Source organism: Mauremys reevesii, linkage group 10 (genome assembly GCF_016161935.1).
Source record: "Mauremys reevesii isolate NIE-2019 linkage group 10, ASM1616193v1, whole genome shotgun sequence".
Classification (NCBI taxonomy): Eukaryota; Metazoa; Chordata; order Testudines; family Geoemydidae; genus Mauremys; species Mauremys reevesii.
Window position 1 is genome coordinate 82,091,923 of NC_052632.1, and position 13,304 is coordinate 82,105,226.

Sequence of the window (13,304 nt, forward strand, 5' to 3'; positions counted from 1 at the left end):
TCATGGGACTGCACTCAGGGCTTGCTTAGCAGTAATGGACAGACAGAGTATTCAAGGCTGCTGGATACAGACAGACCCTGTGGTTGACTCTGGCTCCAAGACTGATGGACACACCCTAGGATCACCCTACAGCGTCTCCCTTGCTCTTGGCATGGACGCCCTATTGACTGTTCCACACCACCTGCTGGGAAACGTGGTAGCATGGGGAGGCCAGGCCCTCCGCTGCTATACGAAGGGAGCACCTCCGAACACACCAGCACAGTGGCTCAGCTTTGCATCCAGTGCACGGAGCATTGAGAAGGCGTGTGCGCTTGGGAAGGGCAGGGTCGCATCTGCTTGCACTGCTCAAGTCAATCAGTAAATGACAAGAGTGTTGTCTTTAGCGCATGCAGGGAAGTTGGCATGTTGTGTTCCTTGCACCAAATCCCCCAACTTGTCTGTTTAACCTAAAAACGGACTCAGGCTGCACAGACTAATGACACAGGGAGGAGGGTCTACAGGTCTGTTTATCATATAAATTGTTATGGGGGCCCTGAAACAGGCATTGTTCGAGGGGACGGAGTGTGTCATGCCACACAGCGTTAGAAAGAGAGGCTCCCAGCCTATTACCATGGAAGATGCAAGTTGTATGGCTGATCTGAACGATTATGCGGAGGGATTTAGGGATTTTAAACAACAGTGGAGCAAATGCATTTCCGAAACAGCTGCATCAGGCAGTGCTGGGCTAATAATAATGTGTTGATGCTCCCGCGGTCTCCGGGCCATATTGGAGAGTGATGGGCACACGCTGGGAGGAATCACTTATTGAAGCATGGTCTGGGAGAGAGACACTTTAAACAAGATCTGAAATTAAAGTCTGCTGGAAAATTAGAGGCCTTGAGGGTTTTTTTTTTCTTTTTGATTTGGATGGTGACTTTTTTCCCCTAACAAAGCTGTATTCATGGACACAAGACGTTAATTTCAGCCTGTAAGAAAAAAGCACAGGAAGACCAGCAGGGTAATAAGCATGTGACTCAAATGGCCACCAAGGTAGAAATTGATCAATTTAGTTTTAAAAAGGGGCAATTCTTGTTACGTGGCTAAGGGGCCCCTAGTTCTGAGGGACTGTTGTTAGACTGCATCAGAGGCAGGCTCAGAGAAGCAGTCGTCTTGGCGTTAGGGCTGCACCCAGAGAGGAACAACCTGTCAGAGATTGTGTTCACTAATCTTTAGTAGGTTCTGCTAATACATCAGTGACGGGCCCCACTCCACTGGGAATCCAGCCCAGCTGCTCTACCCTCTTCTTAACAGAGGTTCGAGCAAAGGGCATAGAGAGACTTAGCCTGGTACAGAGCTGAGGGACCATGACATGCAGAGAGGTATGAGTCCTGGCCTGCCAGGGCTGGCTGTCTGAAGGCACAGTTGCCCAATGGTCAGCACAGGGGCTTGTGAGTCAGGACTCCTGGGTTCTGTTCCTGGCTGTGATGCTGCCGGTGTGTGAGATCTTGGGCAAGGCGACAGAAGTACTTAGATGGCAAATGCCTGTGCTCGGTTGCTGGCTGACACGTCGGTAACACTGGCAGAGGCAGGCGCGGCGCTTGAGGTCCCTCGGATGGAAGGTGCCTGTATGTGACCCACTCCCAGAGGTGCTGGAACAGTTTTCGCAGTGCGGGTGCTGAAGGCGGGAACCACGTATTTGGGTTGTTAGCACTGCAGGGGAGTCGCATCTTACGCGGGGGTTAGGTTCTAAAGTCAGCGCGTAAGGCGAAAATCGCGTCTAGTCAAACGCTCGTTGAGTGCAATGGCGGGCGGAATCACCCACTCTACAGGTACAGTATTTAAATTGTTGTTTTTCTCTCTTTTGTTTTGTTTTGCCGAGCGCGTATAGTTAAAATTGCGTAAGTTAAATGCGCCTATGATGTGACTCCACTGTACTTCACACCAGGGGGTGCGGCAGACCCCTACTTCCAGCACCTGCGTCCCCTGCTGCTGTTGCCTTATCTAGTCAGCATGCAGAGGAGGAGAGGCTCCTGCGGAGGAGGGTGAAGGCTGCCCTCCATATCCCTAAGAGGGAGGAGGCAGCTGCTCTTTGCAAGCCCTATCCCGAGGGCCATTACCCGTAACGGGACGCTGGCTGCATCGCAGGGAGGTTGTATGAGCTCTGCCGTTTTCCCCTGCAAATCCTTCGGGTGCGAAGGCATTGGGAAGCCTGCTCCAATCACTCATTTCACCTTTTAAACAAACCAACCCCAAAGCTGCCTCCTCCATGGGTTATTGATGGGAAATGCAACTAGATGGAGCTATTATAAGGGGGGCGTGGTGCATAACTGGTTGGAAAACCATTCCCAGAGAGTAGTTATCAGTGGTTCACAGTCATGCTGGAAGGGCATATCGAGTGGGGTCCCCCAGGGATCAGTTCTGGGTCTGGTTCTGTTCAATATTTTCATCAATGATTTAGATAATGCCATAGAATGTACATTTATAAAGTTTGCAGATGATACCAAGCTGGAAGGGGTTGCAAGTGCTTTGGAGGATACCATTAAAATTCACAATGATTTGGAGAAATGGTCTGAAGTAAACAGGATGAAATTCAATAAGGACAAATGCAAAGTGCTCCACTTAGGAAGGAACAATCAGTTGCACACATACAAAATGGGCAATGACTGCATAGGAAGGAGTGCTGCGAAAGGGGGTCATAGTGGTTCACAAGCAAAATATGAGTTAACAGTGTAACACTGTTGCAAAAAAAGCAAACATCATTCTGGGATGTATTAGGAGTGTTGTAAGCAAGACACGAGAAGTAATTCTTCCGCTCTACTCCACGCTGATATGGCCTCAACTGGAGTGTTGTGTCCAGTTCTGGGTGCCACATTTCAGGAAAGATGTGGACAAATTGGAGAAAGTCCAGAGAAGGGCAACAAAAATGATGAAAGGTTTGGAGACCCCAACCTATGAGGGAAGATTGAAAAAATTGGGTTTGTTTAGTCTGGAGAAGAGACGACTGAGAGGGGACATGATACCAGTTTTCAAGTACATAAAAGGTTGGTACAAGGAGGAGGGAGAGAAATCATTTTTCTTAACCTCTGAGGATAGGACAAGAAGCAATGGGCTTAAATTCAAACAAGGGTGGTTTAGGTTGGACATTAGGAAAAACTTCCTAACTATCAGGGTGGTTCAGCACTGGAATAAATTGCCCAGGGAGGTTGTGGAATCTCCCTCACTGGGGATTTTTAAGAGCAGGTTGGACAAACACCTGTCAGGGATGGTCTAGATCAGTGGTCCCCAACCTTTTTGGCTGGCGGGCGCCAGCCAAAGGACCACTGCGGCGGTGGAGCACCTGCTGAAATACCGCCGAATTTCGGCATTTGGGTGGCGACACCTCTCGATGACGTTGCTTGTTGATGGCAAGCGTCGTCATCGAGAGGCGTCCCCGCCAAAATGCCGCTGCAGCATTTTGGCGGGTGCTCTCCCGGAGGCCAGGACGCAGGCACATTAAGATGGCGCCCGCGGGCACCGCGCTGGGGACCCCTGGTCTAGATAATATTTAGTCCTGCCATGAGTGCAGGAGGCTGGACTAGAGACCTCTCGAGGTCCCTTCCAATCCTATGTTTCTATGGAAATTGTTCCTAGACACCCTCCCCCTCAACCCTGCCTCTCCACCCCGCAGGGTAAGTGTGCTGAGTGTGTCCCTGCTCTCGGCAGCACTGAGCCTTAATGGCAGGGCCCAGCAGGGTCTATCTTGTTAGCGTTCCTGGTGTCTGCAGTCAGAGAGCTGCTCTCCGAGCAACAGCAACGCGCCCTTGTTGATACGTGCCCTCGCGCCAGAAATCGGTCTTTCCTGTAATGATGTAATCAGTCCCCTGGCTGTCCTGCCCCTGTAAATGTGGGGGGGAGGGATAGCTCAGTGGTTTGAGCATTGGCCTGCTAAACCCAGGGTTGTGAGTTCAATCCTTGAGGGGGCCATTTAGGGATCTGGGGCAAAAATCTGTCTGGGGCTTGGTCCTGCTTTGAGCAGGGGGTTGGACTAGATACCTCCTGAGGTCCCTTCCAAGCCTGAGATTCTATGAATCAGAGGCTGCACTCCAGGGGATGCTCAGCTCCACAGGACTGTGTTACATCACAGAGGGGGATGCTGAGACCTACCCAGTCTCCTTCCAGCAGGGTGTGTAGCCTCCTCTATCCTGGCTCTAGGAAATGCAGGCGCTATAGGGGACTGAGTCCGTCTCCCTGCAGGCCCCCCGATAAGATGTTACAGGGAGGCTGTATTTGATCTTAGAGGAAAGGCCACTGTTATGTGAACAGCAAAACACGGCAGTCAGGTAGCAGGTGTGTAAGAAGTGAATGGATCAGACGTCTCCCACCGCTAGGGCTGGGCGTGTCCCCGAGGTGGCAGGCCTGGGAAGGGGGTAGCTTTGTGAACTGGCCCCTCTCGGAGCTCCTCTGTCCGGAATTGTCTCTACCCATGTTGTGCAGCCGCTGTTCTGTTTCCCTCCTAGGCATGGCTGACCGAGATCCATGAATACGCACAGCAAGATGTGGTCCTCATGCTGCTGGGAAATAAGGTGAGTTGGGCCCGGCCACAAAGCCAAGCTAGTTCCCGGACAGTCACCCTGTCTCATTGCCAGTCAGGTCCAGAACGCCCCCACCTATGGGAGCTCCGCAGTAGTGGGCATTAGCCATCTGCAGACGTCGTTTCAAAGCCTAACATTGGCATGAAATGTTGGGGGTTCTCGGGAGCCCAGGGATGCCTCCATCATGAGTTGGCAGGAAATCCGCTTTGTTCCTTATGCTCCCTGAAGCAGGCATCACTCAAAGCTGGGGAACCTCCCCAGGAGGCTTCTGGTGCTGCTGGGCCCTCAGCAAGGTCTCTGAGCAAATGTAATCAGGAGAATTAGGTTATAGTGGGACACAGACTGGGCTGATTGTCTGGCAGTGCCCTGCCCTCCCTGTGCTGCGGCATTTGCTGATCCCTGGGCCTGACCCTTACAAGCAATTTGGGCTCCCTTTCTGAGTATCCAAATTACCAGCTGCATGAGTGACCCTGGAGCGGGGCACCCGGTTACCAACATGGAGGTGGGCGGGGTCCTGTGTCTGGGGAGGTTTGTGTTGGCAGAGCCCTGCTCCTCTGACTCAGCCTGTTTGCAGAATTGGGGTGTGTGATACTTCTTGGGGGAAACTCCCGTTTCTTCACTGTGTTATATTGTTGCCTGATGTCAGCATGCCCGGAACCTACTGTACAGCGTTAGTGATGCTTAGGGCATCTATCACCTCTTCTCTCCAAGGCTCTTGAGGCACTTTGCAGACAGTGGGTCCAATCCACTAACAGATTTTGCTGGCTTCCACTGGGGAAGAATGTGGGCTGAGCGCCCCTGTACGCCACCGTAGTGCAGGCCCTTACTACAGTGGCAGAGGGGGGTTTCCGTCGCTGTAGTAAATCCACCCCCTGGTCAATGGAAGAATTCTTCCGTTGATCTAACTGTGTCTACAGTGAGGTGAGGTTGACCGAATTACATCACACGGGTGCAAAATTCTTCACAGCCCTGAGCAATGTAGCTACTTGACCTAAGCTGAGACTCCTAGACCTCACAGAACCATCGTCTAACCCACTGCCAAGATGCAGGATTTGTTGGGCCTCAACCTCCCAAGACAGACGGGCTCCAGCTTCCTTTTGAAAACCTCTAGTGAAGGAGCTTTCATGACCTCCCAAGGCGTCTGCTCCATTGGCCGACAGTTTGTACAGTTAGGGAGTTTTTCCGGAGATTTAATCTAAATATTGTAGTTTGAACCCATCGCCTCTTGTCCTGCCCTCTGTGGCAAGAGAGAACAACTTTTCTCCATCTTTTTTATAGCAGCCTTTCACGTATCTGAAGAGCACGATAGCTGTCCCCCCTTAATGTTCTCTTTTCTAGGTTGGGTCTGTGGGTTATTACTTGGCCAGTGTTTGATTCTTGGGTGGCCATGAGAGGTGCTTTCCATCGCTAGGCTCCGGAGGAAGAGGGGCGTGTTCGGTATGGAAGACGCAGGCCTGTCTGGAGATCTGCTTTACTGAGCTGCATGGGGGCAGGTTTCTTCCCCAGTCTACAAAGCAGGTCCTTAGTGGGAGGAATGAAGAGGTGTCCGTAGAGTCTGGATATATGTCAGTCCCTGCCTGTGGGGATCTAGCAATGATCATGCTTCTCTGAGGGTTGGTTCAGCATGTGCTTTCCTTCCTGAGAAGCAGAGATCAGGACGGACAGATCCTTGCCTTCTCTCTCCTTAGTGATAAACACTGGGACACCTAAACCGTGACGGCCCACCTGGCCAGGTGTCAAAGGGCCGGACCCAAGTCGCTCGTAAACTAGCGTGGATCCCAACCAGCTGCATCCTCAACCTGGGCAGCTCCCAGTAAGGCCAGGTGCCCTCTGGATCCAAGCAGCCTGGCGTTTCTCTGGCTGCCCTGCCCATGCTCCCCTCGGTTTGAGAGCGGGAGCTGCGCTAGCCAGAGCCAGGCATGCTTGTCAGATTCTTCTGATACCAGACTCCAATTTTGTCGGCCTGAGACTGCTCTCGCCTTGGTGCTGTAAGAGCTGATTTGCAAGAACGTTACAGAAGCCCTCCCGGGAATAGTGCCTTGGAAGCAAAGCTTTGGGAATGAACAGAATCACTCTTGTCTTCATTCAGACCAGACCTCCTCACCTACAAATCCCGCCTTAGCCTTTCAGTTTCCCGTTACCGGGGAGGGAACGAGAGGCCAACTCCGACGCAGTGCTGGTTGTTTCCGCTAATCTAAGCGAATTACAAACACTTCTTGTTTATTGCATCGTGCCAGCTGCTGGATGCTGAGTCTGATCGGGACCTGCATGCATCTGCCTGGGTGTGCATGGACCAGTGGTCTATTGAAGGGCCTCTCTTGTTCGTTCCGGGGTGTCTCTAGGAACTTCTTTGAAGTGAATGCCTTGGTGAGCCCATCTGGAACTTGTTGAATTTAATTTCCATTCCAGCCTACTCTTCCACACCCTCAGGGTACATTGCTCTGCACCCCTGACCCCCGCGCATGGCTCCTTCCCTTTATCCAGAGAGCAGTGACCCGGCAGTTGACCTGGGCTGATTGTATCTTTGCTGGGTAGAGAGAGAACATCAGATGTGTGCTTGTTTCCCTGTCGACTCGGTTTAGGGCAGCCCTGCCACTCCATCCATTCATTGCAGGAGACTCCTTGGACAAGTGCAGCTTTAATCTCTCTCCGGGGCTGAAGCCAAGTGTGTGTTGATTCATTGCTTAGTTCTCCAACTCGATAATTCTAGACTTTCTGCCTTCTACTGAGCCATCGTTAAAGAATCTCAGAGCATTCAACAGGCATAAGTTAATGCTGCCTCCCATCCCCCCTGCCACACAGGGAAGTATTCGTCTCTCCATGTTACAGATGGGAAATTGAGGCACAGAGTAGCTAAGAGGATTTCTTCAAGGTTAAGTTAATGACAGAGCCGTGGATGGAACCCAGGAGTCCCAATTCTCTCTCTTGCTCTGAGCATTAGAGCATATGCCCTCTTTCATAGAGCAACAAATCATGGCACAGACATTGCCCTCCTTGTGCCTTCCCGGCTCCAGCCACTCAAGCTGGTCTCCCCAGCACGTGTATGGGAGAAAAGACGTCTCCTCCTTTGGCCCAGCTCTCTGGTAGAGGAAGTGAAATGTGATTTACTGGTGAAGCGGCGTGGGGCGGGGATGCTGAGTGACTGTACTAGTCATGTCCGTGTCAGCCCGCACTGCATCGCTTTGCCTGATATTGCTCTTTGTTATCGCTGCTAGGTGGATTCGACCCAGGACAGAGTGGTAAAAAGGGAAGATGGAGAGAAATTAGCCAAGGTACGTGTCCCCTCGCAGCCCGACTTCGCTCAGCTAAATTAGCTGCTGCTTGCATTTGCTTGGGAAAGTTGCATTTACGGTTAAGCTGTGAGGCTCTATCAGCAAAACAGTGAGCCCCCGGCGCTGAAGGGTGGGGCAGGGGCCAGTCTGCAGTGGGAAGGAGCCTGCGCGGTGCTGCCTTGGATTGGTTGACGTTTTCATTTCTTGTGTTTCTTTCCCCTGCCTCTCCTGCTCTCTGCCTCTCCTTGTGCTTTTCCAGCTCCTTCTCACCCCTCACGCTGCCCTCGCTTTGCCACCTCGCTGCTGATTTCAGTGCTTTGCAGCATAACCCTCCTCCTGGTACTTTTCCCAGCAAACCCTCCTGTCCTTCCTGAGTTTCCCCTAAACGCCACGTTCCCCTCGAGAACCCTCTCTGGCAGGGTCAGGTTCCAAAGCCTCTGTCACTTTGCACAGCCAGAGTTGGATGGGTTTGTTAGAGACTGTGTCTGGAGCTGGGCTGTCTTGTACCAGGCAGACAGCAGGAACCCGTGGCCTGCTCTGGGCCACTGATGGTTCTTGTACTCAGCCGTGTCTTGTCTTGCAGGAGTACGGAGTGCCCTTTATGGAGACCAGCGCGAAAAGCGGCTTGAATGTCGACTTGGCCTTTACAGCCATTGCAAAGTAAGTTAACTGTCCTACGCTGCTGCTCCTGTTGGAATGCAATCTGCACCGCACCCAGATCTCCGCGCCCTTCCCTCACTGCCACAAAACGAGTTCACTGAACGTTAATCAGTGAAACAAAAACTACTGCCTGCCATTGCCATGGTACGGCATGGGTCCGCTAGCTTCACCCCCAGCCCTCCCCTGCCACCAAGACAGAATCACAGCCCCCATCTTTAAACCAGCCTTCTCTTGTATAAGTGGGGGGAAAGTTCTTAGAAATGGCCGTTTAAAAACCATTGAAGTTGACTCTGAATTCCATTAATTTTTGGTACCAGTTGTATCTGAGGAGCAAGATGAGTTGATTCTAAGGCTCTCTCTTACATTGTCTTGCATCTAGAACTCTGATTTAGGACAGCACTTAAACGTGCTTAACTTGATGTCTGAAACATAACTTCAGTGGGACTTTAACCACGTGGTTAAGTGCTTTCCTGAGTAGAGACGCTTTCCTGAACCACAGCCTAAGTACCTAGCCCAGGGGAAGATGGCATCGGTAAAGGCTTTTCCTGCCTGTGATTTGCTCCCAGGGTTCCTTTTACAGGCAAAGCGATAACCTCGCGTCTGTCTCTCCTGCAGGGAGCTGAAACACAGGTCCATGAAGCTGCCCAATGAGCCCAAATTCAAGCTCCATGACTACGTGAAGAAGGAAGTCAGAGGCTCGGGATGCTGCAGATCCTAAGGTGCAGGCTCCAGGAGCCAGGGCAGCTGTACAGAGACTCATGCCAAGAGTTCATGTGCCACACTCCCTCCTCGTGGACAGTATGTGCATGTGTGTTCATTGTCTGTGTATTCTCGTAAAGGTGAGCTCAGATGTGGAGTGAAAGGAGCGGAAGAAAAGGGTCTTTCTTGGTAGCTCCGACACCGGCTCTGGTGCAGCCACGACATTCCAGGCATCACGGCCCAACACCCCATTGTAGTAGTATTCGTTAATTCCACGCTGTGATCGCTTCAGGTGGGGTGTAAAACGTCAAATTCCTCCCAGGGGGATTGTCTGTCCCACATCAGTCACTGGGGACCTGTCCATTCCTACAAGCTAACGGCTGCTAATCCTGACATGGGTTTGATGCAGACTTTCTCTAACGTGTCCAGAGAGGAGTTTGGTATTGGTCCACATGCACACCTAGACATCAAGAACTCGTTATCATGGTGGCTCTGGACACTTACTCCCCCTGTGGCCTTCGGCAAGTCATTTGACCTCCTTGTGCCTCGGTTTTCCCACCTGTAAAATGGGGGTGGTAATACTTACCCAGCAGCAGAGGGCACTGTGAGGATTAATGTTGGAAAGGCGCTATAGACGTGCTAGGTATTATTATACAACTGAGGGAAACTCCACCCTCCTACCCCCCCCCCCCACCATACCTTTGTTTCTGGGCTACCCTGCTCCATTCCATTCTTCTTTTCCCACTCAGAATTCAATTATGAAAACATTTGGGGCCAGGGTACATTTTGTGTGTATTAGAGATCTATAAACATGCCCAAGAAAGATCCCTGTTTTCAAGGCAAACATTTTCGTAGTCTCTCCCTTCTTACATATGTCAGTTTTACTATGTTGTGTAACATACATTCCTTGCTAGAGGCTTCTCCTGCTCTGCCCTGCAAAAGACAAGAGCTTAGCTGTCTGGTTTTGAGTAAGCTCCTGCAAACATACCTGTTGTACAGAGAAACCCTGACTGTTTACATGTTTGATAAAGGCTTTTGCTCTCCATTATTGCTGTTTCTAGTATTCTGAGTAAGTAAAAACCCCCAATGTATTGCAGCTTATTCTAACTATCTTAACGTGGGTGATAGCGTTTTCAGACTGCAATGCTGCTTTGATTTCTTTAAAACTCTCTTGGGATAGATCTTGCTTTCAGCTAAAGAAAACCAAGGAGAATGCTATAGGTTTTAACTGTACAGGTTTGTTAAAAGCCCTTTGCCAGCACTGTTCATTGGAATCTGTTATTTTTGTAATGCACTTCTAAATGCAATGTTTGGGGGAGTTCAGAGACATTGTTGCCAAAAGGGGATTTTTAACTGCAGATAGTTGCAAATTTCATATTTAGGACTATCAGGGTTAACTGCACTGAATTCCCAACACCACTTTAATTGTGAAATAAACAGTTATTTTAATCAGCAAATCAAACCCCCACCAGCTGCAAGCAGGTTGGGGATTTACTTAGCTGATTAAAATCCACCCCCTTGTTCTGTTCAGCTGAACTGAGTTGAGTTGTGATGCTGCATTCTGTCCACACCTGTAACTTGCTCCTGCCAATGGGAGTGTGGAGTTTGAAAGGATTGCAAGATTCAGGCACAGCCACTGAAGCAGTGGCCTCAGAGAGTTACTTTTCCTCAATGAGCTGCTTTAAAGGTGAGTGCTGTACAAAGAATTGCAACTTTAAAAATATAGATACTCTGTTATGGTCAGTCTGATGCATTTTTAGTAGCAGCAGAAGGGCAAGGAAGAGTCATAAAAACAAAAGCTGCAATCCCGACCTAGTCAAAACATGGCAATTATTTTTTCCTGGAATTTTTTTCTTAAATTTCCCATTAATTTTTTTCAGATTTTTGCTTAAAAATTGTAAACTTTATTTTAATAAACATTTTTCTTCAAAAAAAAAGTACCAAACGTTTTGATTTGTTGCCAAAAAATTTGTCAAAATATTTTGATGAAAATCTTTGGACAGCTGTACAGTACTGCAGCAGATACCTACTCTAGATTCTAGTGCAATAACATATGAACCTTGGCCTGAAGAGGGAGATGCTGATAAATCTCAGCTCTCTGCTATAAATAACTAACCCCCACCATGCTATTGGATAGGACTCAGTGTGCTGTTCTGCCAGTGTTTGCAGGCAACGAAATGCATCATGCGGACTGCACGTCCTGGCAGTTGTCTCCATGAAGCTAGTGTGCCCTGTAGCAGGGCCCCGTGAAGTGCAACTACTGCACTCCATTCAGCAAACTCATCTGATCCCCACCCTCTCCACCTCAGAGCTGTGTCTGGTAGATCACAGAAGCCACATGCAGGGAGTAGATTTTAGAAAAGATGCAAGTGGACAGCATGTTTTAACTGGCATTTGTTCAAGCAGAGCAAAGATGGTTTAAGATCTCTCCTATGAGCAGCTGCTGCCTATTGTCTGGGAAACTATTTTGTTAGTAACTGCAGCACAAACATTGTTTCCTCACAAGAGGCTACCTTCTACATATAAGGTACTTGCTGTCTGGGTAAAGAGCCATGTGTTTGCAATAACAACCATGTGAGTCACACGTTAGACCACAGAACTATACACCCTAAAATTGTCCAATTCATGGCGGTTTTCACTTTTTGCAAGTTTGTAAGCAGCAGCAAGGGCAGAGTGGGAGTTGGAGAGTAAGGAGATAATGAGTCTGGACAATGGCGTTACAGTGTGCAAGTGAGCTTTGCTGTGCTTCCATTGCTGCTAACATCAGTATCTCTGTCCTGCCCACCCAGCTGGCAACAGGTTTTTTCTTAGCTAGCCAACCTCAACCTCTTTGGCTGAGAATATTAATGGAGATAAGTGGCACTCCTATTTATTGATTCTGCTGCTACTGGCTGTGTAACAATATTCTGAGTCAGTACAGTATTTTCAGAACTCATAGGCAGAGGTAGTTGTCTACGGCTAGGAGAGGACCCAGCAGAAATATACATGGGGACATTAGAGCATCACTATGATTCATTTGGGCAGTGACAGTCTGGATCTGGCCAAAATTTGCCTCTGGAGCACTTCCTCCTTTTGATCTGCAAAGCGAAGTCCTTCAAGGAGCTTTCTGGTGGCTCCTAAATAAAGTACTTCCCCCTGCCTACTACTGAAAGAGAACCACCTTAGTGAAATCACCCATCAACCAACACTTGTTAATTAGATTCTGCTTTTCATGGGTCTCTAACAGCACCTGAATATTCTCAGTACTGAGAAGCATATGGGGATCCCCCACTGCAAGACGCCAGTCTCATTCACTGTATGGAGAGGCCCAATAGTGACAACTAATTGCAAAGTCCTTCCAGAATACTTAATCCTAAAGTTCTGGCAGCTTGCTGCCATTCTCCTAGCAGGGCATAATCCTTTGAGCTTTGCTGTCTTTGATAAACCTGAAAAGAACCCCCACCTCCATTCTTTACAATCTGCAAGCAGGAATAGAACTATTTAAAAATCAGATATTTAAGTGAGCAAAAAAAGTCAGTGTCACTGCAGTGTGCTTTCCTGCCCAATTAAATCCCCCTGGTGTGAAGCAAACATTGTTTTAATAGCAGAAATGTAACCACCAGTATCAAACAACTGATATTTTTTCTGGTTAAAAGCCTAGACTTTAAAAATAAGACTAACTGTCCTACTGCACCTGATTCAAGCCCTCTTTCTGCTGCTTGACTTCTGCAGTCTATTTCTCAAAACTACTCTACTGCAGCACTTCCTGGGATTTGTATACGTTCTTGGCATCTATTTTTACACAGGCTTTTACTGCCCCCAAGCGAGGAAGAATTATTCAGTACAATCATAAACAAGCCTAAGAACCCTGTGTTGTGTGCACTAACAACTTGCTGTCACTTGTTTTACAGTTTTTATGTTCTGTTCCTCTTAATAAATTTTTTTTAAAATGAGCCTCAGTCTTCACAATGGTATCTTGTTTTCAACATTGAGAGCACCCAGCTGAATAGAAACAAAAATAAAACCCAACACCCTCAACTGTTCAGTTACCCCAACTACAAAAAGCCCCCTCCATTGCTGTAGGAAGCATCTCTACTATTTCTGATCTCTCCCTTCCATCAGAGCACTTGAATTGACTTCACTG

General features: G+C 49.0%; 1 protein-coding gene across 1 annotated transcript in view; it reads left to right on the top strand.

Annotated features, from left to right (window-relative positions):
* The window catches only part of RAB26 (RAB26, member RAS oncogene family), a 194,670-nt gene extending 184,444 nt beyond the window's left edge, over nucleotides 1–10,226 (top strand). The window contains exons 6-9 of the mRNA XM_039492451.1: nucleotides 4,476–4,541; nucleotides 7,766–7,822; nucleotides 8,406–8,482; nucleotides 9,098–10,226. Coding sequence (XP_039348385.1) covers nucleotides 4,476–4,541; nucleotides 7,766–7,822; nucleotides 8,406–8,482; nucleotides 9,098–9,200 — 303 coding nt within the window. The 3' untranslated portion in view covers nucleotides 9,201–10,226. The remainder of the gene's footprint in view (nucleotides 1–4,475; nucleotides 4,542–7,765; nucleotides 7,823–8,405; nucleotides 8,483–9,097) is intronic.
* The last annotated feature ends 3,078 nt before the right edge of the window (nucleotides 10,227–13,304 follow it).